Raw genomic sequence first — 26,165 nt, forward strand, 5'->3', positions numbered from 1 at the left:
TTTAATAAACTTTTAATTATTAACTTAATACATCCTTGGTGAATAAAAGTATTAATTTCTTAAAAAAAAAAAAAAAAAAAAAAAAAAAGAAACAATAAAAATGTACTGACCCCAAACTTTTGAACGGTAGTGTATATATAGAACATACTTTTATAATGATAACAACATATACAACATATACCAACTACAAAGCATGCAATTTGTACACTTCTTTAATGACTGGAGAAGTCCAGGGAGAAGTCTGTCGCATCACGGTAATATAATGTCAACTTTATATATATATATATATATATATATATATATATGCTAAAGCAATTTAATTATAACAATTGAAATATACATTCATGCTGCAAAATTAAACACTGTTTAAGGTATATTTACAGAAATTTACTAGAATATTTGAAAAAACTGAGCATTATGCATTGGTGTTTTTGTAGCTAACTCTTTAATTTAATATTACTAATATTAACTAAGTAAAACTGCAATTGTATTCACTTATTAAACACGTACTTCAGAAGTTACTCCGTTGTTAGACATCATTTAATCACTGATCTCTTGACTAAAAGGACAATTTGAGTGACTAAACGGACTATTTGATGTTACGCCATCAAAGCTGTGATTAAGTCTTCTGTCAGCGATTAGCAAAAAGCGTAATTTCTGCAGACGTTTACACAGCGGCAAACTCCGTACCTCAGGGATATCCATTGCCTGTTCTGAAATAGAAACCTCAACAACCACTCCCTCCTCCCACTGTCTGTTAAACACTGCCAGAGTCAAAGCATGGAGAGTGAATGCAGCGGTCGCAGAGCTGCCGTACGCAAACTGCGTTAGCGGACCTTCTTCACTCTGCCGCTCCAGCATCCTGCAACTTCAGCCATGACTTTGCTTCACTTCTCAACCCTTCTGGGTAGGTCATGCCTTTTTTCTAATGCAACATTTTAGTTTAGTATATTTAGTTCTTGTGCATGCTTCTGTGCATTTGTGCAAGTTTAATTTATTGCATCCTTGCATCATCGTAGATTTATATATATATATATATTGCTAAATAGACTTTTTGCACATTTATGTCCACTAACAGAGTGATTTAATCGCTTTGTTAAGTCTTGCTAAGGCATTGTAGTGTAGTGTTTATCTGATGTTATGTCATCCTCAGGGGTCGCTCTTCTAGCGCGGGCTCAGACGCAGCTTTTGCGGGGTTCCTGCAGTTTTGAGGCGGACAGCTGCGGCTACACGTCTGATCCCGCTTATGCTGAATGGACCATCAACGAGGAAGGTTTGAGAAACTTTCTTATCACTTAGGGGTTCAGACACTTATTTGTATCACTGTTTTGCCGGTTATTCTTTTTCTGTTCTAAACGTGGCTGGTTGTCAGATACCGTCAGTTGTAGCCTGGACATCACTTGGTGATGCTTCCAAAATCCGCCCCACCCTCTTCCACAGTACACATGCACCCCTGCACCCCCTATACACAAGAATAGAACACTAGGTGGCGCTGTATATAGTCTACGTTTGCGTTTTATTTCATAACTAACGAACCACAAGGGCTAGAGTCAATTTTTTTTTTTCCTTCTGAATCCTTAAAGGGATAGTTCACACAGAATTTTTTGTTCTGTCATCATTTACTTACCCTCATATCATAAGATATTAAAAAAAAACCTGAGGTGTTTCTCTCCCTGCATTTAAAGTTCAGGTAACCATAATTTAGAAGATCCAAAATTCAAAAATCCATTCATCATATGAAGCAGAATTTCATGCGTGGTACTGTCCTGAGCGCGCGTTGAAGACTGACAGGAAAGAGATTGTTGAATAAAGTCGTTATTTTTGTTTTCTTTGCGCACACAACGTATTTTCTCAGCTTCATAAAATTACGGTTAAACCGCTGATATCACATGGACTGCTTTAACAATGTCCTTACTACTTTTCTGGGCCTTGAACGTGGTAGTTGCAATGCTGTCTATGCAAGGTCAGAAAGCTCTCGGTAGATCTCGGAAGATGATCAAAGGTCTTACAGGGTTGAAATAACATGAAGGTGAGTAATTAATGACAGAATTTTAATTTAAAGGGTTAGTTCACCAAAAAATGAAAATTAGCCCCAGGCATCGTAGGTGTGTGACTTCCTTCTTTCAGATGCATGCAATCAGAGCTATATTAAAAATGGTTCTGGTTCTCCCAAGCTTTATAATGGCAATAGGCAGGTGTTTCTTTTCAACAGTCCAAAACAATTTTAAATATAACTCTGATTGGATTCGTCTGAAAGAAGTCATATATATCTAGGATGCCTGGAGGGTCCGTAATCATTTTAAGTGAACTAACCCTTTAATTCTTGTTTTGAAGATTAACCAAAGTCACGTGGATCTTGAACAGCAATGACATAAGGGGTTAATAAATGATGACAGAATATTAAATTTGGTGTGCTATCTTTTTATGTCAAGTCCCAAGAATCTATCTGATTTTGCCATTTTGAATTTTCTTAAAAGCACAATTTTTTAAAACTCTACTTACTGAGTGCACCTGCAACCACCATTGCTATATATTATAATATTAAACTATTTATAATTATACCTTTAAAGACATTTCTATCATGACAACTCTTTGAAGATTTTAGCATGGTAATGGATATGACAATGTTAATGTATTTGGTCTTGGCGGAATAGATACGTCACACTGCTGAACTGCAGCTTTTGTTGGTTATTGCTGTTGTCGTAGATTATTGCTACTTCTGCTGCAAAGCAAGTACGGTGATGCGAGTATTTAAGACATACTGCTGCTGCACAAGCAGCATATATAGCAACCCGTAGCAGATCTATACAGGTGGAGCTGGGGAGGTGGAGGGTTTAGAGAAACTGCTCTAGTGAATGCTAACCAGCCATTTAAATATAAAACAGCCAGCTTAACGGCTTAGTATGCAACATGAACTAATCAGCTTGTGCCAAGTAGTTTAATGCTGTGCAGTTTCTATTAGTAACCCATCAATTTTCGATTATCAATTCAATTCTGAATGGCACACAACCTTGATATTGAGCAGGTGTGTAATAAGGCATTGAAAAAGTATTAAAATGTATCATTTTATATAAAGGGTGTATAACAACTGCTGCCCTACTTTCTTCAGTATTTAAGGCTTAATGGTTGCACATCTGCACTTCATTGAGCCTGCTCTACAGGACTACAGACTGTTGGTCTTATAACGACACAACTACTAAGGCTTATCATAGATTATTAACTGGCCTGTATGATGCACATTACCAGAGATGTTTCACAGATCATGCGCTCTGTAACTGCTGACTAGTATTTTATTCTTCTGCATTTCTACTTTAATATTGCATTCAGCACAGAGAACACTTTCCATAATCGTCTGTGCTCTGTTCTTAAAATACGGTTTGTTATCCTTGCTTAACATTGCTGGTGAACAACTGGATGGGTTCAGCTGTTGTGGGGAAAACGGAGATGCTTTTGAATGACTGTTAAGCGAACTATGATGAAGGAAGTATAATCTAGTGAACATACGTCGACAGTTGTCTGGTTGACAACTGTGTCAACCTTTTGCATGTGAAGTGAGTTTTTCCCCCACAGGTCAATAAAACAAGACTGGGCAACACATTGGTGTCTCTGTTTGGTTTCCTGGACAACACAGACTTTGTGGAAACAAAGCGGAGACAGACTTCTTAGTTTTTGGAAAATGGAAGCACTTTACTAAATGTTTAATGAATGAATTCAGACTTTTCCAAAAAAATGTATATAACTGTTTATAAATGTGCCCACTCACTGCTATGATTATAACATTGAAAATCATTCATAAAAAACATTCATTTAGAGTGTTCATTGAATTTATTTATTACACATACATGCAGCCAAATATTATGTAAGAAAGCATTTCCAGAAGGAGTTGAGATAAAGAGATGAAAAAGAACTGAGTCTGGAGATCTGATGATTTTGTTTCTTCAGACATTTTCAGACAGCTGTAGAAATCATTTTAGGCCTTGGAGATGTACAGCAGACATTCACAGAGTTCACCTCAACATTTAACCCTTCCTGTAAAGCCAGATCCAGACTTCCAGCAAGATCTCCCTCACACTCACTAAATAACAGCTGCTGCAGTGAGTTGTGAGTGTGTAGCGAGAAGTACACTTTATGCTTGACAAATTTTTGTGCTAAATTACCCCTCTGCTTATTATTTCCACTAAAAATGCTATTATTTTAATATTATCCAGTGTACACCGATCAGGCATAACATTATGACCACTGACAGGTGAAGTGAATAACACTTATTATCTCTTCATCATGGCACCAGTTAGTGATTGGGATATATTAGGGAGCAAGTGAACATTTTGTCCTCAAAGTTGATGTGTTAGAAGCAGGAAAAATGGGCAAGTGTCTCCAAAGCATCTCCAAAATTGCAGCTCTTGTGGGGTGTTCACGGTCTGCAGTGGTCAGTAGGGTGACCACCTGTCCCGCTTTGCGTTGTAACACACAGCATTTTCACCCCTTGTCCATGCATTCTTTTGCCTTTTTAAGAAAAAATTGTATTCTTTTTTTTTTTTTGAGTGAGCTGTGAGCTAGCACCAACGACGGGAATGGTCGAGCGCACACGGAAAAACACGATATTCTCCATTCATTTTAACCAATTAAAAAAAACCGAGGCAGATTTCAGACGCAACTTTCTTATTTTTAAAAGTTTGTATGATGCTGTTTCTATGGCGTTATTTTAATTACTAGAGCGCATTATTGTAATGCAGGAGGGCATCAAAGTCTCTTCTCTCGCTGGTGAATTCTCTTAACTCTCAATAAAAAAGACGTGCTTTCTCTCGCTTTCATGTACGCGCTCAGAAACATAAATCAGCGTATATGACAACGGATGTAATCAGTTTTAACATAGCATAACTGTAGAAACACGTCCCACACTGTCCCGCAAAATCACATCTATGTCCCGCAACAGAACTTTGGCCAGGTGGTCACCCTGGTGGTCAGTATCTATCAAAAGTGGTCCAAGGAAGGAACAGTGGTGATTTGGCGACAGGGTCATGGGTGGCCGAGGCTCACTGATACATGTGGGGAGTGAAGGCTGGCCTGTGTGGTCCAACTCAACAGATGAGCTACTGTAGCTCAAATTGCTCAAGAAGTTAATGCTGGTTCTGATGGAAAGGTGTCATAATACACAATGCATCGCAGTTTGTTGCGTATGGGGCTGCATAGCTGCAGACCAGTCAGGGTGTCCATGCTGACCCCTGTACACCGCCAAAAGTGCCAACAGTGGGCACTTGAGCATTAGAGCTGGACCACGGAGCAATGGAAGAAGGTGGCCTGGTCTGATGAATAACGTTTTCTTTTACATCACGTGGATGGCTGGGTGCGTGAGCGTCACTTACCTGGGGAACACATGCCACCTGCATGCACTATAGGAAGAAGGCAAGTTGGCAGAGGCAGTGTGATGCTCTGGGCAATGTTCTGCTAGGAAACCTTGGGTCCTGCAATCTATGTGGATGTTACTTTGACACGTACCACCTACCTAAGCATTGTTGCAGACCATGTACACCTTTTAACCTGGTGGCCTCTTTCAGCAAGATAATGCACCCTGCAACAAAGCAAAAATGGTTCAGGAATGGTTTAAGGAGCACAACGATGAGTTTGATGTGTTGACTTGGCCTCCAAATTCCCCAGATCTTAATCCAATTGAACATCTGTGGGATGTGCTGAACAAACAAGTCCAATCCATGGAGGCCCCACCTCGCAAATTACAGGACTTAAAGGATCTGCTGCTAACATCCTGCTGGCAGATACTACAGCACAACTTCAGGGGTCTAGTGGAGTCCAAGCCTTGACTGGTCAGGGTTGTTTTGGCGGCAAAAGGAGGACTAACACAATATTAGGAAGGTGGTCATAATGTTATGCCTGATTGGTGTATAGCCTACATAATGTGCAAACTTAAATTTTTTCTGGGAATGCTTGAATAATCCAAAAGTATACTTTTTTTTTGTATGCTAGTATACATACAGTAAGTGTGATATAAATTACATCATCAGCATAGACGGGTAAAAAAATTGGTGTAGAAACAAACCCGCCCTCCTTAGTTACTGTTGCTAAGTCCAACAAACATAACCCTTTCTCACACTACACATTATCACGCAGTGAAAAATACATCGCTGAGCAAAGAGGGAACTGACAACACACCGACAGACAAGAGAGAGCAGGTTACTTCTGGTATGAGACAAGGTCTCAACTTTAAAATATTGTCATTTTTTAAAAAAGCCAAACAATAAATACCATTTTGTGGCTCTTTAATGTGTCCTGACAGATCAGTGCATTGCCTTATTTCCTTAAAGACATCAATACACACCATTTTTCAAGTTTAAGTCCACCGAAGTAAATCTACTCTCCTGTCTGATTTATTTGTTGGAAAAAATGGCAGGTTTGGCGTTATGATTGGTCAGATTGCCTATCAATCAAGCTGTTTGCGTAGGGTCAATTGTTAGTTATTTTCACAATTATTGACAAAGAAACAGCTTCTAATACATTGAATTAAATGCAAAATTTCAAAGTAAAAAAACTGAATTTTTTTTTTTTTACAGTGTAGTGTGTGTGTACTGTGCATGCGCAGCCAGATTTTTCTAACTCTATACACTACTCCAGGCTGCTGTTTTACAGTAGAAAAAGAAATGGAGAAAACGGAACATCAACAACAAAATATGCCCATGTTGACTAATATACAGTAACTACTGGAGAGAACCAGGACAGACCAGGAAGAAGGATTTCTAGTGCACTTGTGTCAAGTGCCTGTGTTTGTGCTAGGAATTGATAGGATCTTTGAATATATATTGTTTGTTAATTGCTGCTGAAGGGGAGGGATCAACAGTGTTGGGGAGTAATGCTGCTTTCACGCCATCTCATAATTCCGAGATGAAAACACGTGACATTCTACTATCTGAATTATGTATTTCTATAGCAACACTATCAATGCCAAAGCCCTCACATGCTCCTGAACTTGTAATTACAACTTGTAAAGTAGGAATGTTCTGAGAGTTACGACTTGGACCAGTAACAGATGTACCACGTGACCACCGCCAGGCTCATTTTGGCGCTACTTAGGCGCTACCTCTGAGTCCGACAACATGGAAAGCTATGAGTAAAATGTCACGTGTTGTCATCTCAGAATTATGGTAATTATGACATGGCGTGAAGGCAGCATAAAAATAGGGTAACTTGTAATCTGCAACCTATTACATTTCCAATGTGACCTTCCCAACACTGGTTATCAGAGAAGAGATGTTGTGTGGTGGAGGGGAAGTTGCATCCATAAATCAGAACTGTCCATTTTGACTTTAACATCAACACCCTGAACATTTTAATTTTTTTGGCTTTTTTATTGGTTTTATTTAGACTGGGCTGTTGAAGCAAAAGGGGAGAGAGAAAGGGAGCGGTGGGATCAGAAAGGACCATGAATTGGAATACAAACACATGTTGCATTGTGTCAGAATGTTTTTTTACTACTCATCTATTTAACTGGAAAATAAGTTTTGCACAGCTGAGACCATAATGTTAATGAAGTAACTTTAAAAGGCTTTGAAACAATTTTTGAGTTTCCTGGAACCTTTTTACAGTGTGTTATAAGCCATGTAGGTCATTGACGTCAACTCTTCCCCTCTATAGTTATATTGTGGTTGTGAATTACGTTGCCCTATGACATGTTCAGATGCATGTTGAACTTGTAACTATGCTAATATAATGATGGCGGCTGTTGTTAACAGTGTTGGGGAGTAACTAGTTTCATCTAACGGAGTTACGTAATTTAATTACGTAATAAATGTAACTGTAATCTGTTAGAGTTACTGAGAAAGAAATGTGTAATTAAATTACAGTTACTTACAAAGGAGGCTAACATCTGAATATTTACACATACATACAGATTTAATTGATTTCTTTCCCAAATTACACTGACTGCTCTAAAATGTAAGACACCAGGGTTTCAGGAGTTTAGGATACAAAATAGTACACATGCTTTTTTTGATAGCTGTTTTATGACCTATTTAGGTTTATTAGGGGTTCAAGCACATAGTAATGAAACCCTATTGTAATTGTTAGAATGGTCACAGGTCAGCGCTCTCTATGTAAAACTGACTGCAAAAACTGCAGACCTAAGTCGTAGAGACTTCAGACTTGGAGGGATGGTGGTACTCACACCGCCTACAACGTGACCAAGACTCGCTCCAGTCGGCCTGATGGGGGCGATACAGCGATCGAAAGTACAAAATCATGCATAACTCCTAAACCGTCAGCCACAGACTCAAGTGTCTTATGTTGCTGAAATCCGCTTTCTTTTTTTTTTTTTGGCAAACTAGTTCTAGGTTGTTCGTCTGATTGGAACCAAACCAGTGCAGAAAGACTCTCTGGAGAGTGGATATCAATATTTATTTAAAAAAGTTGAACTTTAGACTCACCGTCGCAAAGGGGCAAAACGTTCAAAAGGGGCAGGGCCACTTTTAGTAAAATGTCTATAACTCCTGAACTGAACGAGATATCTCCACCAAACTAAGAACACATATATAAGAGCTCAATCTGAGGTCACTGGAAAAAAATCGTGGAGCTTGGCCACTTGGTGGCACTATAAGAATATACATAAAATGGCTATAACTCTGCAATCATTTGTCCTTTCAACATGGAAGTTGGTGTGCATGACCTTGGTCCAAAGTGCCACAAGTGTCTACGCATTTGCGTATCTCCAAAAACATGGCTGCCATTGGCAAACAAATTTTGACCACCTGTTAGACAAGGTTAACTGAGGCCGATCAAAATGAAACTCTGTGGGCCTGTTCGATTCACTGTCCCAAACGCATAAACAATTGTTTTTTCTCACGTCACGATATTTGTATCATATGGTAGAACTCCTTATTCCGGACAACTTTGCCTCTAGAACGATTAAGTCAAAAACCTACTTTTGTGAACTAGTTCTAGGTTTTTTGCTCAATCTGGAAAAAAACATTGCAGTACAATTCTCTGGACTCAGTAATTATCAAAAAAAAAAAAAATAAATAAATAAATAAAATAAAAATTAATTTACCCTTTGGGAAGCTATAACGGGGTTGTTTAGAAAAGGGACCTGTCTGAATTTACCCAAAATCCTATAAATCCTAAAGGAAAACTCAAAACTTCACAAAGCCTTAGCACATGCAATAGTTGATTCTAAGCAAGCATGCAAAGTTTAAAGGGGATCAGACCACAGCAGGTGCTATAACAGTAATAAACGTTAAAAAACCATCATATTTCTATAGCAAATTACCTGTATTTGCCAAAAATGCTTTATTTCAATCATTAATTTATGGGTTACAGACTTGCTAAACAATATGTCTTTTTCCATATTTGCTTAACTGCCTTAAAGTGCTTGAACCCTGGTAAACGCTGCTTGCAACTATATTATATATGCTTTAGTTGTTTAGATTAAATTTTTTTTTTTTTTTTTTTTTTTTTTTTTTACAGGCTTTGTTAGATGCCAGCGTTTCATAGCTATGCAAAGATTTGATTTCAAAAAGAGTATCATAGCTATTAAACTATATCTTGTTATGATTTTAAAGCAGTATTTAACCTCAAAACGATCTCAAAGTAAAAAGAGGTGCTAAAGTCTAATTTTGTGGTGGCTGTGCCTTAAAATTGAATTATTTTAAATGAGTTTTCAAGGATTTTGAAAGTCTGACTGTAATCAGTGTTAAGTACTGCTGCCTGCTTTAATTTTTTTAAATATTTAACAGTTGAAAACATGTTAAAAATTTAGAAAAGTAATCAAATGTAATCAGTTACATGACGTTAATAAATTAATTGAAATAGTTACACTATTTATTACATTTTAAATAGGGTAACTTGTAACCTGTAACCTATTACATTTCCAAAGTAACCTTCTCAACACTGGCTGTTAACACTCTGCTTTGTGGTTCTTCCACAACATGGGGACCAAAGTCAATAGACCTTACAAAAGACATGACTTTACCTACCTCAGAAGCTGATGTTATGTCCAGAGAAAATTGGCATTCGCTCATGGACTAAATATACGAGATCTCAAAAGAGAGCCAAACCAAAGTGTAGAAAATGAGTGTGTTTTTACAAGAGGTCATAAAGAAAAAAGAAAAAAGGCATCGTGTTCATCTGACACCTGGAACGAATCACTATAAGAACATCTGGAGAGATCACTGAAGCTAATGGCAGCAAACACTCTTACATCATGTCGAGATTTGATGCATATTAAACAAGAGGAAATTGAATACGCTCACAACATATATGATTACTTTACATTTGACAGCTGATATTTCTTCTTTAATAAACTGTTTAAATGTGAACCTAACCTATTTCTGTGCTTTAAACATTCGCTCAGCCTGAAGATTAAATGAACTGTTAAATGAACACTTCAGTCTTCAATTAGCCCTTGTTTGCTGTGATTATGTGCAATTTGGAGAACGTGATACAGATCACACCTGTTCTTTTTTTAAACACAGTTTAAAACGCTGAAGTAGTCGACCATTTATTTTGTCTTTTAAGAATTTTCTGTTCATTGCCGATGACCCTGTGGTACTCAGGATCATTTGAGATGAAAATGTTCACTTGTGTTTCTACGCATATGTTCTCACCAGTATTGAAACTATACATCTTCTGATTCTTCCAGGTCGCTTCATCACAGCAGAATCCTCAACTTTTGTGGAAAAAGAAAAGTATGTCCTGGTCAGTCCGGAGCTGGAGCTCAGAGATTGGAGCTGTGTGCGGTTGGTCTATCAGATCTCAGGCTCAGGCTCTCTTCAACTTCACTTACGACCCGAGGGTGAGAACTTTGACTACACGTTATGGACGGCGGAGAAACCCTCGGACAGTTGGCTCATTGCCAGCGTGGACCTCCGTAATACGTCTGGGGCTTATCAGGTATTTGCTGGACATAGCACAGTCAAAGTGGGGAAACAAGGGTGTTGTGTATGTGATACAATCTAGCTCTGAGTGAAGAAAAGAACCCTTTGTGAATACTACAGTGGATATGCCTCTCCCTTGATCAGACAAGCCCTTGCTTTGTTTTACTACGCTTATAGTAATGTGTTTCTGGGAATTACATTTGGAAAGAGAGACAGAGAGTAATAATTGGCCTTTGTAAACAAAGGAATAGAGATCGACTTTGTTTAATAACAAGTGTTACGAATTATGATCGGAAAGAAAGTAATCCATTAGGCTAGTTTTGACTTGAGGTGTATGATGGAAACCTTCTGATATTCTGTTTACTCTAAAATTAGACTGTGTGTAAAACTATAGCTGTTTTTGATTTATACAGTCATTGAAAGAGAGTGAAGATGAGTTAGACAGGGGTACGTTTCCCAAAAGCATCATTAGCCAACTATGGTCAGAGCTTCCACTGAACTCTACTGGTAATGGCAGAACTTGCGACCATAGTTGCTTCTGGGAAATGCACCCCAGATAGTTTTCTAGGCTTTAGATAATAAAATTAATGTTTTTGTCAGCTGAAGAGATGGCAGCCCAAACAGTTTAACTTCTTTTTTTCTATCATCTCCTGATGTTCAGCTATTATTTGAGGCTAAACCCAGCAGAGGAATGGGAAATAGCGTCGCTCTTTTTGAAGTACACATCATTCCTGGATACTGTATAGGTAAGTCCTCTGTTTTATTATTGGAGTACAATGCATGTATTATTTACCTTACCACAGCATTTGTTGCGTGCATCCCATTCAATAATCAGAATAAGCTTTGTGCTTTGTTGCTTTTAATAAGAAACAAAGTCAGCTTTCAAATCTGGTCAATTTCATCACTGTTCAAACAAAAAATGTTGTTTTGATATTCTTTAATGTGGTGTGACAGATCAACATAACATTTCTTCTTCACTACTAGTTACAGCACAAAATAAACATGAATGAACATCAGAAGGTATGATAAAAGAAACAGTCAAACTTAATGAAACGTATCAAGTTGGATGTAAATGCTCAATCAGTTTCAAAGAAAAAAAAAAGATGTGAATAAAAAAGCTTGCAAACAATGTTATGCAAGGTTACATTTACCTCAGGAAACCATTTTAATGTCCATAAACACTCTAATTAGCTAGAACAAAAAAATAACTCTAGAGATGAACATTTTGCTAAACAAAATGTTCTTCGAAACACAAATAAGATATTTTTGATGAAATTCAAGAGCTTTTTGATCCTGCATAGACAGCAACAAAAATGACACGTTCAAGGCCCAGAAAGGTACTACAGACATTGTTAAAACAGTCATGGTAGTGTCGTGAATGGCGGTGGAGAAGAGAAGATTATTGTTAAATAAAATTGTTGTTTTTGTTTCTTTGCTCACTAATAATATTCTTCTAGCTTCATAACATTACAGTTGAAACACTGATGTCACATGCACTATTTTATTGATGTCCTTACTACCTTTCTGGGCTTTGAACGTGGTAGTTGCATTACTGTCTATGCAGGATCAGAAAGCTCTTGGATTTCATCAAAAACATCTTGATTTGTGTTCCGAAGATAAACAAAAGTTTTTTGGGTTTGGAATAACATGAAGGTGAGTAATTAATGACATTGCATAATGCATAACCTTGCATAATGACAGAATTTTTATTTTTGGGTGAACAATCCCTTTAACTCTTTGAAAACCACAATTACAGCAATTATACTTTCCTTCCCAAAAGAACAATCAAAAGTTCTAAATAATAATAATGTTTAATGTCTGTTTTAGAGTGCAGCTTTGAGGAGCATCACTTGTGTGGCTACAGTAATCAGTGGAATCCCAATGTGAACTGGTACGTGGGTGGGAGTTTGGCCCGGGACCCTCAGTCAAACCTTCCAGATGACCACACTATGAATAATGAGCGAGGTAATACAGACTGACAGGATAGCTTCATACTGCACAATAGGTCAAGAGCTGGAATGAATCATACCAGGCTCGACAACGAGACCATAGCTTTTCTCAACCCACAATTCTCCTGGTTTGGGACTTGCTAACTCTCTCATCATGAGGAATGTGCTTTGTGAATCGGTCCTTTGTTTTATTTTTCCACTCTGAACTAGGTCACTACATGTATGTGGACTCAGTTTATGTTAAAAGGTTCCAGGAGGTGGCCAAGTTGGTGTCGCCAATGACTACCACTTCAATGGCAGGATGCCTGTCCTTTTACTATCAAAGGGACCAAGCTGTTGGGAATTTCTTCTCAGTCTTCACTAAGGACCAGCTGGGCCACTATGACGAGATATGGAGGCCTGATGTGTATGCGACAACAAATTGGAAGTTAGTGCAAGTGGATATTAAAGCACCACATCCTTTAGAGGTCAGTGAAGTTATACAAATTTTCTATATCTATCTATCTATCTAACTAACTATCTATGATATCTAATCGTAATTAGATGTTAACAGAATGGTGTACATATTAAGAAAAAAAAAAGACAGTGCATGCATGTCAAACATTTTGTTTCCATTAGAAAATAACTACAGTTGAGGTCAAAATTCTACATACACATTGCAGAATCTGCAAAATGTTAACTATTTTACCAAAATAAGAGGAATCATACAAAATGCATGTTATTCTTTATTTAGTACTGAAAGACTCATGTGCAACTATTACAGAAGGTTCAAACACTCACTGATGCTCCAGAAGGAAGAACAATGCATTAAGAGCAGAGGGTGTAAACTTTTGAACAGAATGATGTGTATATTTGTCTTATTTTGCCTAAATATCATATTTTTTTAATTTAGTACTGCCCTTTAGAAGCTACAGAAGATGTTTTCCAGACGACAAAAATAAGTTACATTTACCCTGATCTTTAAATTCCAAAAGTTTTCACCCCCCAGCTGTTAATGCATTGTGTTTCCTTCTGAAGCATCAGTGAGCATTTGAACCTTCTGTAATAGTTGCATATGAGTCCCTCAGTTGTCCTCAGTGGGAAAAGATGGATCTCAAAATTATTCAGTCATTGTTGAAAAGGGTTCAAATACATAAAAATGCTGAAAAACAAAAGAATTTGTGCGACCTGAAGGATTTTTCTGAAGAACAGCGGGCAGATTAACTGTTCAAGACAAACAAGGGATTCATATACAACTATCACTAAACAAAAAGAAAACACACCTGTGGATCATTCAGGTAATAACACCGTATTAAGAATCAAGTGTATGTAAACTTTTGAATGGGGTAATTTTTATAAAATTTATACATTTCTGTGAAGTATCTTGTTCAGGTCAGTACTACATAAAAAAAAACATGCAATTTCTATGATCCCTCTTATTTTGATAATATAATTAACATTTTGCAGATTCTGCAAGGTGTATGTAAACTTTTGACCTCAACTGTATTTTAAACAAATCTAATACCCAACATGCTGTCATCTAGTTGGGTAATACATATATAATCACATATTTAAATTGCATATATAAATCTCTTATAAGTAAAATAAAACAAAAGTATTTTAGTCTTAGACAGGACATGCACAGGAGACCTTTTGTTTACGTATTTTTGCTCTAGTGCTGCTCTTCAGGTCATTGCACATGCATGTATGCAGTACATACACATGTTGACACTATCCATATGTAAGCTTTTGTTTAGAATAGATGGTATGTCTACTAAATATATCTTACAAGTTTTAACTACCCACAATATACTAAAGCCATTTGCAAACAGACTTCCTGTCTTAAGAGCTGTAGTTCCCACATGAATACTAAAACACTAGCCTAAAAAGACTAGCACCTATTTATAAAAGGGGCCTTCTTTTATTTAATGGTTAATATATAAGACGCTGTGCAGCGTTATGTCATATCGTAGATGGCAAGTTTTAGTCAAACAAATATGAATTAATGTTCTATAAAGGGTTCTTTACACCCTCTATATAAATATATCTGGAGCTTCAGTAGATGAATTGCTAACACTTTTGCAATAATTTTCAATAATAGCATTAGCAAACATTATTTAATGTACATTCAGTTAGTTGTGAATGACACTACCATAGAGTAATATTCATATTATGACATTTGTAACTAATTGGAAAACACACTACCGTTCAAAAGTGTGGAGCTGGTAAGATTTTTCTCTGATACTCACCAAGGCTGCATTTATTTAGTCAAAAATATAGTAATATTGTGAAACGTACTTGCAATTTAAAATATAAAATAAAAGTAACTTTAAAATAACTTTTCTATTTTAGCATATATTTTTAAGTCTTTACATCACCTTTGATCAATTTAATACATCCTTGCTAAATAAAAAAATATTAATTTCTTTAAAAAAAAACAACAACAACTCACTGACAGCAAATTTTGGGGTTTTAATGTGTTTTTCATATATATACACTACCAGTCAAAAGTTTTTTAACAGTAAGATTGTTAATGTTTTTTTTTAAAAAGTCTCTTCTTCTCACCAAGCCTGCATTTATTTGATCCAAAGTACAGTAAAAAAGGTAACATTTTGAATTATTTTTACTATTTTAAATAACTGTTTTTATTTGAATATATTTTAAAATTTTAATTTATTCCTTTGTTTTCAAAGCTGATATTTTAGCATCATTACTCCAGTCACGTGATCCTTCAGAAATCATTCTAATATTCTGATTTGCTGCTCAACAAAAACCTTTATTATTATTATGTTTATTATTATGAAAACAGCTAGTAGAATTTTTTCAGGTTTCTTTGATGAATAGAAAGTTTAGAAGAACAGTATTTATCTAAAATAGAAATCTTTTGTAACATTATAAATGTCTTTATCATTGCTTTTGATCAGTTTAAAGCATCCTTACACTGACTCCAAGCTTTTGAAGGGTATACCGCATAATGTTACAAAAGCTTTTTATTTCAGATAAATGCTGATCTTTGGATCTTTCTATTCGTCAAAGAATCCTGAAAAAATGTACTCAACTGTTTTAAATATTAATACTAATAAAAATGTTTCTTGAACAGCAAATCAGCATATTAGAATGCTTTTTGAAGGATCGTGTGACACTAAAGACTGGAGTAATTATGCTGAAAATTTAGCTTTTATCACAGGAATAAATTACAATTTACAATATATTAAAATAGAAAGCAGTCATTTTAAACAGTAAAACTATTTCACAATATTCATGATTTTGCTGTATTTTGGATCAAATAAATGCAGGCTTGGTGAGCAGAAGAAACTTCTTTGAAGGAGAAGTCCACTTCCAGAACAACAATTTACAAATAATGTACTCACCCTCTTGTCATCCAAGATGTTCATGTCTTTCTTTCTTCAGTCGTAAAGAAATTACGTTTTTTGAGCAAAACATTTTGGGATTTTTCTCCATATAGTGGACTGCTATGGTGCCCCGAGTTTGAACCTGCAGTTTAAATGCGGCTTCAAACGATCCCAAATGCGGTTGTAAATGCTCCCAACCAAGGAAGAAGGGTCTTATCTAGCGAAACGATTGTTTATTATCATAAAAATAATACAATTTATATACTTTTTAATCTCAAACGCTGGTGTTGTAGGATGATTTTGAAATGATTTTTGAAGTTAAGGGGGGAAATACGGTCAGTTTTTTGACATACCCTAACTGTCTTGATTCAGAATACACAGAGTTCAGGGAGAGAAAGACAACACCAGCGCTTGAGATTAAAAAATATTTAAATTGTATTTTTTAAATGAAAACAACCGATCGTTTCGCTAGATAAGACCTTCCTTGGTTGGGATCGTTTACAACGGCATTTGGGATCATTTGAAACTGCATGTTAGAAGTTCAAAATCGGGGCACCATAGTAGTCCATTATATGGAGAAAAATCCTGAAATGTTTTCCTCAAAAAACATAATTGCTTTACGACTTGTTGTTCTGGAAGTGGACTTCTCCTAAAAACATTACAAATCTTACTGTTTGAAAACTTTTGACTGGTAGTGTAAATATATAGTATACTATATTTATATAGATTATATGTTATAACTTTACTCATTTGTTGTAACCAAATCAAGTGTGGATAGTTCTATTGAAATCTGACCTAAATTTGATTAAAACTGCTCTGATTATTAACAATAAGAATGGTAGTAGCTATCTTTGGTAATTTCCAAATGTAGTTCAAAGAGTGATTTATTTCCGACAATACATAACGTAATCTCTGTTCTGGGCAGAAGAGAGTGTTTATTTTGCATCTGTAGGAATAGTATAAACACAAAGTGAAGAGCTAGTGCTGTGGCTGCCTTGTTTGAGTGTGAGCAGCCAACTCTGGGAGACAATGTAAATAATGAGAGCGGGAGTGCGTGTGGAGTCTGGAGATTCTCATTCTGAACAGATGAGTTCACCGTCTGAAGTGTTACTAATGCCTTTGAACCTTATAGTGCTTTTGTAATAATCCGTTTAAAACTTTTCCGTTTTCAGAATGAATGAATCATTTGTGCACTATTATTCCAGTCATGCCGGGCACCTCATGTGTCTAATTTAGATTGATTAGTGTGTTTGGTTTACTAGGTGGTGTTTGAGGTGGCATTCAACAGTCCTCGTGGTGGCTACGTCGCTCTGGATGACATTTCTTTCTCCCCAGAGTTTTGCCACACAGAGACAGGTCAGTGCAGTTCCGTTGCGTAATAAGCACTAACACGCCTTATGCAACTGTCCATAATCCCAAATAACACAATACAGCTGTTTACAGAGCTCGAAAACCACTAGCAAGTTTTATGGTTTAATTTCAGTAGTCACTGTAACTTTGTGAACATATGTTAAATTCTTTGTAGACATGTCTTTTAAATTGGGATTCTGGAAACACACTGTGTTCTGTACTACTGTTTCTTTTGCTTGAGTAATTTTCTACCATGCTTATTTAGCTGTGAAGAATCAAAATGCCTGTGCTGTTCAATTACTTAAGAGTACAACTGGGATAAAGCCTCCTCGGAGTAAAAAGACTTTTTGTTTTTTTTTTTTTTTGACTCATAGCATCAAATGACAACAAAAAACACTTTCTTAAACATGTGTTTATTGCTATACACTGCAAAATCCTGATCTATGACATCATTACATTACATTTTTAGGATGACTTTGATCCACTCACACTTATGTTTAGGGCTGGGTTTTGGGCACTGGACATTCATGGTAAAATACCATCCCTTGATATTCAAAACCAATGACTTACTATTCATTTTTACAAAAATGATAACAAAAAAATGTATTTTTCCAGCATTACATATTTTGTGATAAAAGAAGTCATTTTTCTAAGAGGGGACTTAAGTGTTATACCAAAAAAATGTCAGAAGTGCTGTTTAAAGGGAAATTTTCTTGTTGTTGTCCTGTTATGTAGCAACCACACTGACTATCCATTTAGTCAGCAGTTACATTTTACGGAAAGTCTGGATGTGCTTGAGAATTTCACACTGTGAGTTAATTTCATGTGACTCATGTTCCAGAGCCAGCGTTTGACCCCTCTGTGGCAAACTGTGACTTTGAGGAGGACCTGTGTCGGTATTATCAGGAGCAACCCGGAGGTTCAGTGTGGAACAGGGTCTCTGTGAAACCAAATGTGTACCGCAGTGGGGATCACACTACAGGCACTGGTGCGAAGTCAGACTGTTATTTTCATCAAGTCATCAAATTTGTGGAATCTGACTTAAAAAAAAGAAATGTGTACAAGCCTATTTATAAAAATAAAGTCTAATTTATGTACTGTAGATCTCATAAATTTACATCACATACTGTACACTACTAGTCAAAAGTTTTTTACGTTTTTTAAAGAAGTCTCTCCTGCTCACCAAGCCTGCATTTATTTGATCCAAAGTACAGCAAAAACAGTAAAATTCTGAAGTAGTTTTACTATTTAAAATAACTGTTTTCTATTTGAATATATTTTAAAATGTAATTTATTCCTGTTTTCAAAGCTGAATTTTTAGCATCATTACTCGTCACATGATCCTTCAGAAATCATTCTAATATTCTGATTTGCTGCTCAAAAAAACATTTATTATTATTATTATCAATATTTAAAACAGTGCATTTTTTTCAGGATTCTTTGATGAATTGAAAGATCTAAAGATCAGCATTTATCTGAAATAAAAAGCTTTTGTAATGTTTCTAATTTTTAAATGTTTCTTGAAAAGCAAATAAGCATATTAGAATGATTTCTGAAGGATCATGTAACACTGAAGACTGGAATAATGATGCTGAAAATGTAGCTTTGATCACAAGAATAAATTACATTTTAAAATATATTCAGAATATATTCAGAATATATTCAATTTGCTGTATTTTGGATTAAATAAATTGGCTTGGTGAGCAGAAGAAACTTCTTTAAAACCATTATAAATCTTAAAAACTTCATTAAAAACTTTTGACTGATAGTGTATATATGATATGACTTTTTTATGTGCATTTAAAGTTCCAAATTATGGAGCTGTTTCAATAAGCAAGATTCCTAATACTTCCTACTTAATATATATTTAATTTTAATTTATCAGTATTCAAAGTGAAATTATTAAATGAATAGTTCACCTAAAAATCAAGATGTACTCATCTGATTAAATTGTTTTTTCATCAGAACAGATTTGGAGAAATTTAGCATTACATCACTTGCTCACCAATGGATCTTCTGCAGTGAATGGGTGCCGTCAGATTGAGAGTTTTAACAGCTGATAAAAACATCACAATAATCCACAGTTTCACTGGAGGAAACATTAAATGATGTATTTGTTATTAATTGATGGACTGGAGTGGTGTGCATTACTTGTGGATTATTGTGATGTTTTTATCAGCTGTTTGGAGTTTCATTCTGACGGCACCCATTTACTGCAGTGATCCATTGGTGAGCAAATGATTTAATGCTAAATTTCTCTAAATTTGTTCAGATGAAGAAACAAACTCATCTACAGCTTTAATGACCTGAGGATGAGTACATTTTCAGCAACTTTTAATTTTTGGTTGAACTAATCCTTTGATATGATAAAAGAGGAAAACTAAAGGGAAAAAAAATGTTGCAAATAATATAACATTCATAAAGTGATCATCTGTTTCACTGATTTATAAATCTTTCATATCTGTTCTTTACATTCACAGGGTCTTTTCTCCTGGCCAACACTCGTTATACCTCTCGTCCAGGGTATGTGGGTCGTCTTTTTGGACCGTCCCTACCAGGGAACCATAAATACTGCCTCAGGTTCTACTATGCCGTGCATGGCTTCATGAAAATAGATAATGCTCTGGCTCTCTATGTCTATGATGAAAACCGCATAGCTCAGGAGAAACTCTGGACCGTGTCTGAAAGGTCTAAAGATGTTTGGACAGAGGTGGAAGTCACCTACCTAAAGCCCATGCCTACTAAGGTAAGTGAACGAATGGATTGTTGGTAAACGTGTGTTTATTCAAGACTGGCTTGTGTTCACGATAATGGCTCATTTTAATTATTTTCACTATTTAGTGGATTAAGACTGTTTTTATGTCATTTTTTTTATGTACACCACCCTTTATTTATTTAAAAAAAAAAAAAATAAAATAAATTAGTACTTTTATTTAGCAAGGATGCATTAAGTTCAAACATGACAGTAGAGACTTTTATATTTATACACAATTTATTATATTTTAAATGCATAAGTACATGCTGTTATTTTAACTTTTTGTTTATAAAAGAATTTTAAACTGATAATAATAAGAAATGTTGGTTGGGCATCAAATCTGCGAAGATTAGAATGATTTCTGAAAGATCATGAGACACTGAAGACTGGAGTAATGATGCTGAAAATTCAGCTTTGCCTTCTCAAAAAAAAAAAAAGCTTGAAAACTTGGTGAGGATATTGGACTTCTTTCAAAATTATTAAAAATCCTACTGACCCCAAATGTTTTAACGGTACTGTAAATTGTGTGATGGACAACATCAAGGTTTAAGTGTTCTTTAGATTATACCTGATGGAAAGACACTGTCCTGAATAATAAGCACAAATTGAGTTTTAATACTTTTTTGTTGTGGTAAAGTATTTTCTTGTCACTTCCAAATGAGAAGCTGCAACAAATCTTATATTGAACTTTTGGTCACCCGTGTGTGAATTCCTATTGTAATCTCAGAGATTCTGATAACTGAAAAGCAAGACTCTTTTGAACAGAGTGTCTGTCTGCAAGCAAACCACATAATAGACTTCAAAAACAAAACCTCATTAATAACATTTAATTTGTCGAATACTTTGTGCCTCCTCAAAATGTCAAAGCCATTTAGAACAACCACAGAAAATCAAAGAGTTCTAAATTGATTTCTGTAAATGTTAAGGACAGATGACAATTGTTTTTTGTATTGTCTCTTTTAAAATAATAGTTCTTTTCAAGTTTTAATGTTTAATAGACTTTTTTGTTTTGTTTATTAAGAGCTGTATTATAAGAGTTTAGGATTACTAGACTATGATCTCCTTATTTTAACTATTTGTCATTATAGACTTTCTTATCTTTGGCTCCCTTTAAGGTAGCATTTGTCAGCATCTGCAGAAACTTCTGGGATTGTGGGCTTGTGTCTCTCGATGACATCTCAGTGACCCTTGGAGACTGTCGGGTTACTGCAGGTACTTCTACCCTTTTGACAATGAGAAAAAGCGCTATTCGGACAGCAATTGTGTTTCATGGGGATGCAAGTTAATTTCGGCTTTTACAGGGTGATTTTATCGCCATTTTTGCTTCCATTGCCCACAAGACAGTTCCTGGCTGAATCACTGACTATTTTTTAACAAACACCAAGGTCATGTGGTACTGTCCACATCTCTAAATTTAAAAGTAGGAATTATTCCAGAAGGCATTTTGAAAATCTTTTTTGACTACTGCCAAGTGCCATATGGTGGCACTGTGTGCTATTGTGTGTATTTTTAGTACAATAGAGGCTTGTATCACAGAAATCTTTGAAATTCTTCACATCAAGTTTCATCACTGCTTCACCACAATGAGACAGTCTTATTGCATAAACTACTGAAATTGCAGCAACATATATAACATTTATTAATATTGTATTTTATATACATTTATATCAGTGGTGTGAGGTGGTGAGGAAGCAAAGTTGTTGTTGTTGTTTTTTGTCCCAGTCACATTTTCTTGGTTAAATAAACATTACTTACACTATCAAAAAAAGTAAAAAAAAAAAAAAAAAAAAAAAAGTAAAAAAAAAAAAAAAATTCTATTTTAGATTTTTAGATAAACACTGTAATCATTATATATTATATTATCATATATAATCATTATATATATATAATAATATATATAATAATTATATATCATAATATTCTATTTAGTAAAGCCAAGTATGAATTTCATCAGGTTAGGGTTTTTAAGCATTTTACATTTATTAAAACAATAACTTGCGGACTCCTGCTGTAACTTTACCTGCTGGTGCTGCTGTTGGACAATATTATTTTAGAAAAACTAGTGATTTATACACTTTTTAATGTTATATTTTGTAATGGCATTGTTTTATTTTTGTACTACAATTTTTTTTTTCTCATCCAATATTTTGAGTAGACACATTACACTCCCCACCATGTTTTTTTTTTTTTTGTGGGAAGCAAATTCCTGGATTCGTAGTATGACAGAACTTTATGATGTGAATATATCAAAATGTATTATCTAATTAAAACTATTTTAAAAAAAAATGTTTTTGCTAATTGATATAAACCTTAAATAAAATATAATATAAAATACAGTGCCTTGCGAAAGTATTCATACCCCTTAATTTTTTTCACGTTTTATTTTGCAGCTTTATGTTAAACTGCTTTTAAAACTTTTTCCCCCACATCAATCTACATTCTATACATCATAATGACAAAGCTAAAAACAGATTTGTGACAACTTTGCAAATTCATTCAAATTAAAACGCTGAAATGAGCACATTGCATAAGTATTCATACCCTTAACGCAGTACTTAGTTGAAGCACCTTTACAGACTCAAGTCTTTTTGTTTATGATGTGACAAGCTTTGCACATTTGCATTTGGCAATTATCTGCCATTCTTCTCCTCACCTCTTCACCTCTCAAGTTCTGTCAGCTTGGATGGGGGCTGGTGGAAATTTTCAGATTTCTCCAGGAATATTTGATTGCATTCAAGCCAAGGCTGTGCCTCAGCTACTCAAGGACATTCACAGAGTTGTCTGTTAGTCACTCTTGCTGTGTGCTTAGGGTCATAGTCCTGTTGGAAGGTGAATCTTCTGCCCAGTATGAGGTTCTGAATGCTCTGGACTGGGTTTTCATTAAGGCTATCTCAATCTATATTTTGCTGTGTTGAGCTTTCCTTTTACCCTGCTGCTGAAAAACAGCCCCACAGCATGAGGCTGCTACCACCACACTTTACTGTTGAGATGGTACTGCGCAGGTGATGAGCAGTGCCTGGTTTCCTCTAAACATGATGCTTGGAAATGAGGTTAATCAGACCATCTTGTTTTTTCACAATCTGAGAGTTTTGTAGGTGCTTTGTTGCAAATTCCAAGTGTGTTTTCATGTGTCTTCACTGAGGAGAGCATTGAGTTTGGCCACACCACCATAAAGACTGGATTGGTGGAGTGTTGCAGTGATGTTTGTCCTTCTGTAATTTCTCCCATCTGCATATATGATCATGGAGCTCAACTAGAGTGACCACCAGCTTCTTGGTCACCAGTCTAACCAAAGCCCTTCTCCATCAGTTGCTCAGCTCTATGAAGAGTCTTGGTTGTTCCGAACTTCGTTCAAGATGAATAATGGAGGTTACATGCTTCTGTGAACCTTCAATGCAGCAGATTGTTTTCTGAACTCTTCCCCAGATCTGTGCCATGACACTGATATGCATTTTCAGCTGTTAGACCTTTTATTGAGAGGTGTGTGCCTTTCCAAATCATACTCATTCAAATGAATTTGCCACAGTTTAACTCCACTCCAAGTGTAGGAACATCTACATGCGATTTGAGTGCTCCTAAACTAAATTTCATGTGTCCCAGAAAAGGGTGTGAATACTTATGCAACATGATCATTTAAATTTTAGACTGATGTGGAAAAAAGCAATTTAACATAAGGCTGCAAAAGTGAAAAAATGAATGAATACTTTTGACTCAGTAATAAATTAATTTGAAAGAAATACAGCAAGTTTTAAATATTTCCTTAAAAAAAAAAGATACTTACAAAATCTTAAATGGAAAACTGGAGAAGCTATAAAAACTACTATGTATTATTCAAATTTTTTCCATTCAAACAAGCATAAATGGAAAATGCTTTTTTCATGAGGAAAATGTTTCGCTTGGATAGGTATTTGTTCTTCCTTAATAATATAAATGTGACTCACATGGGTTTGTCTAAAACTGTCCCCATATTTAGAATCGTCCGAACGATAACATGCCGTTTGAGCCAGTTGTGATGCTTTTATGGAAGTAAAACCCATGAGTTGTAAAAGGTTTAAGCAGTTGATTGTTCTATTAAAGGATAAACTGTATTACAGCTTGCTTGGCAGAAGCGTCTTGTCAGTTGTGAGCACGTCTTAAACAATGTGGCTTAGGAAATGGGCAAGGTTGCCTAAGGTTCTTAAATATTCTGTTTATAGACATATATTCCCATGGCAATGGAGAACATCTGCCCTCAGAAACATAGACATTAAATGGGCAGTGCCGGCTGCGGTGGACAGAAATAGACAAGCCTTTAACCATTTAACTCACATAAAGTGCATTTTTATATGGTGGAACTTCCGATTCCAAAATAGGTCATCCTTCTGTGCTCTGTTTAGGACCCTTGAATCCACCTCCTGGACACTGTAACTTTGAAACTGGGGACTGCGGCTATACCCAGAAAAAGAAAGCTAAGAAAGGACACTGGTTACGAATCAGAGGACAGACACCCACGTCTTACACAGGACCCAAGGGGGACCACACCTTAGGGGTAGGTGAGTCAAATTTATGCTTCAGCCTGAAATGCTTTATTAACATCGCTGGTGTCATGAGATACTAAGTGCACACTAAGTCTTTCCCGTTCTCACTTCAAGGCTACTACATGTACATTGAGGCGTCTCACATGTTACCCAAACAGTCGGCCCAGCTCATGTCCACTGAGCTGAGGGGTTCAGCCGGACCTCAGTGTCTGATCTTCTTCTACCACATGTATGGCTCAGGCACAGGAACTCTGAACGTCCTGCTGCATAAGGGGGACAGGGAAAGATTGCTTTGGACAAGACAAGGAGAACAAAGCGTCTCCTGGATGAAGGCCACTGTGGATTACGAGTGTTACACAAGGCACTGGGTTAGAGACACGCTCTTACTCTTTTCGTTTACTGAGAAATGTCTTTGAAAAAAACTTTATAATGTCGATATCAAATCAGCAAATGGTACTTGAGGTGCCAGGAAACTGACAGAGTGCCGCTTTGAACAGTACTGCGTTAAATGTATAATATCACTGACAGGTTTAATGTCTCCCTAATTGTTTGCAGATTATATTCGAAGCTATGAGAGGATCCTCAATAAGGAGTGACATTGCAATCGATGATATTGTGTTTAAAAAGGGACCGTGCAAAGGTGAGTGAACAGTTTTGAAATGACAGTGCAGTGTTTTTATTTGATGTATTGCAGTAGGCTTTGAGGTCAGGTGACTGCACTGCAGTAACAGCAGGTGGGGGGGAGTAGGTGGTTTCTTTACTGCAGTTCTCCTCGAGGTATCACATACTGTTACTTTAGTTATCTCTCCCCACTTTTTCTCTTTCTCTAGATCCTGGAGACAGCATCCAGTACTCTGGATTTTCTGAAAATCTGAATGAAATTGAGTACTAAGCGAGGCCCAGGATTGCTGATGTGTGTTTGTTTTATATTTGTGTGTCACTGGGGAAGACGAGACTGGGAGAGAAAAGAACGTTACTCAGACTCAACAGTGTTCTGCAGATTCTGCCCATGCATGACTACATGGAAAGGCACACGCTTTATTGTTATTTTTTTATAGGTGGTATGATGTGTGTAGTTCTCGATATAGCCTGGTATTTTTGGATTGTTGGGACAGCTTGGGGACTGTCTTATTTTTGTGTATTTTGTTTAGAGAATATCAGAAAATACTTTTAATTTTTGTAATGTGTTGACATTGCTTAGCAGCATGCTGCTAGGTAGCAATAATTTTCATTTGTATGTGCTGAGGTGAACGTTTTCTTGTTTGTTTTTACACTGATCAGTGTCCAGGGTAAAAACAGGTTTGTACTATTGATAAAATTCAGGTCATGGGTTGTATACATTCTCACTCACAGTGTTTCATGTATTAAACTTTTTAAAATAAAAACGT

General features: G+C 36.0%; 1 protein-coding gene across 2 annotated transcripts; it reads left to right on the plus strand.

Annotated features, from left to right (window-relative positions):
• The first annotated feature begins 766 nt into the window (after positions 1 to 766).
• mamdc2a (MAM domain containing 2a) lies at positions 767 to 25,867 on the plus strand. 2 transcript variants are annotated; one of them, XM_051108825.1, is made up of 14 exons: positions 767 to 907; positions 1,154 to 1,273; positions 10,640 to 10,890; positions 11,536 to 11,620; positions 12,702 to 12,839; positions 13,034 to 13,290; positions 17,418 to 17,511; positions 18,347 to 18,493; positions 19,986 to 20,251; positions 21,376 to 21,472; positions 24,637 to 24,792; positions 24,892 to 25,145; positions 25,333 to 25,417; positions 25,608 to 25,867. In XM_051108825.1, exons 1-14 carry the CDS (start codon positions 877 to 879, stop codon positions 25,667 to 25,669), a joined length of 2,043 nt encoding a protein of 680 aa, XP_050964782.1. In that variant the 5' UTR covers positions 767 to 876; the 3' UTR covers positions 25,670 to 25,867. The 2 variants fall into 2 exon arrangements, with proteins under 2 accessions (XP_050964782.1, XP_050964783.1); XM_051108826.1 differs by lacking the exons at positions 25,333 to 25,417; positions 25,608 to 25,867 and having other exon boundaries at positions 24,637 to 24,788; positions 24,892 to 25,107.
• Positions 25,868 to 26,165: the final 298 nt, after the last annotated feature.

This window comes from Labeo rohita, chromosome 5 (assembly GCF_022985175.1).
Source record: "Labeo rohita strain BAU-BD-2019 chromosome 5, IGBB_LRoh.1.0, whole genome shotgun sequence".
Lineage (NCBI taxonomy): Eukaryota > Metazoa > Chordata > Actinopteri > Cypriniformes > Cyprinidae > Labeo > Labeo rohita.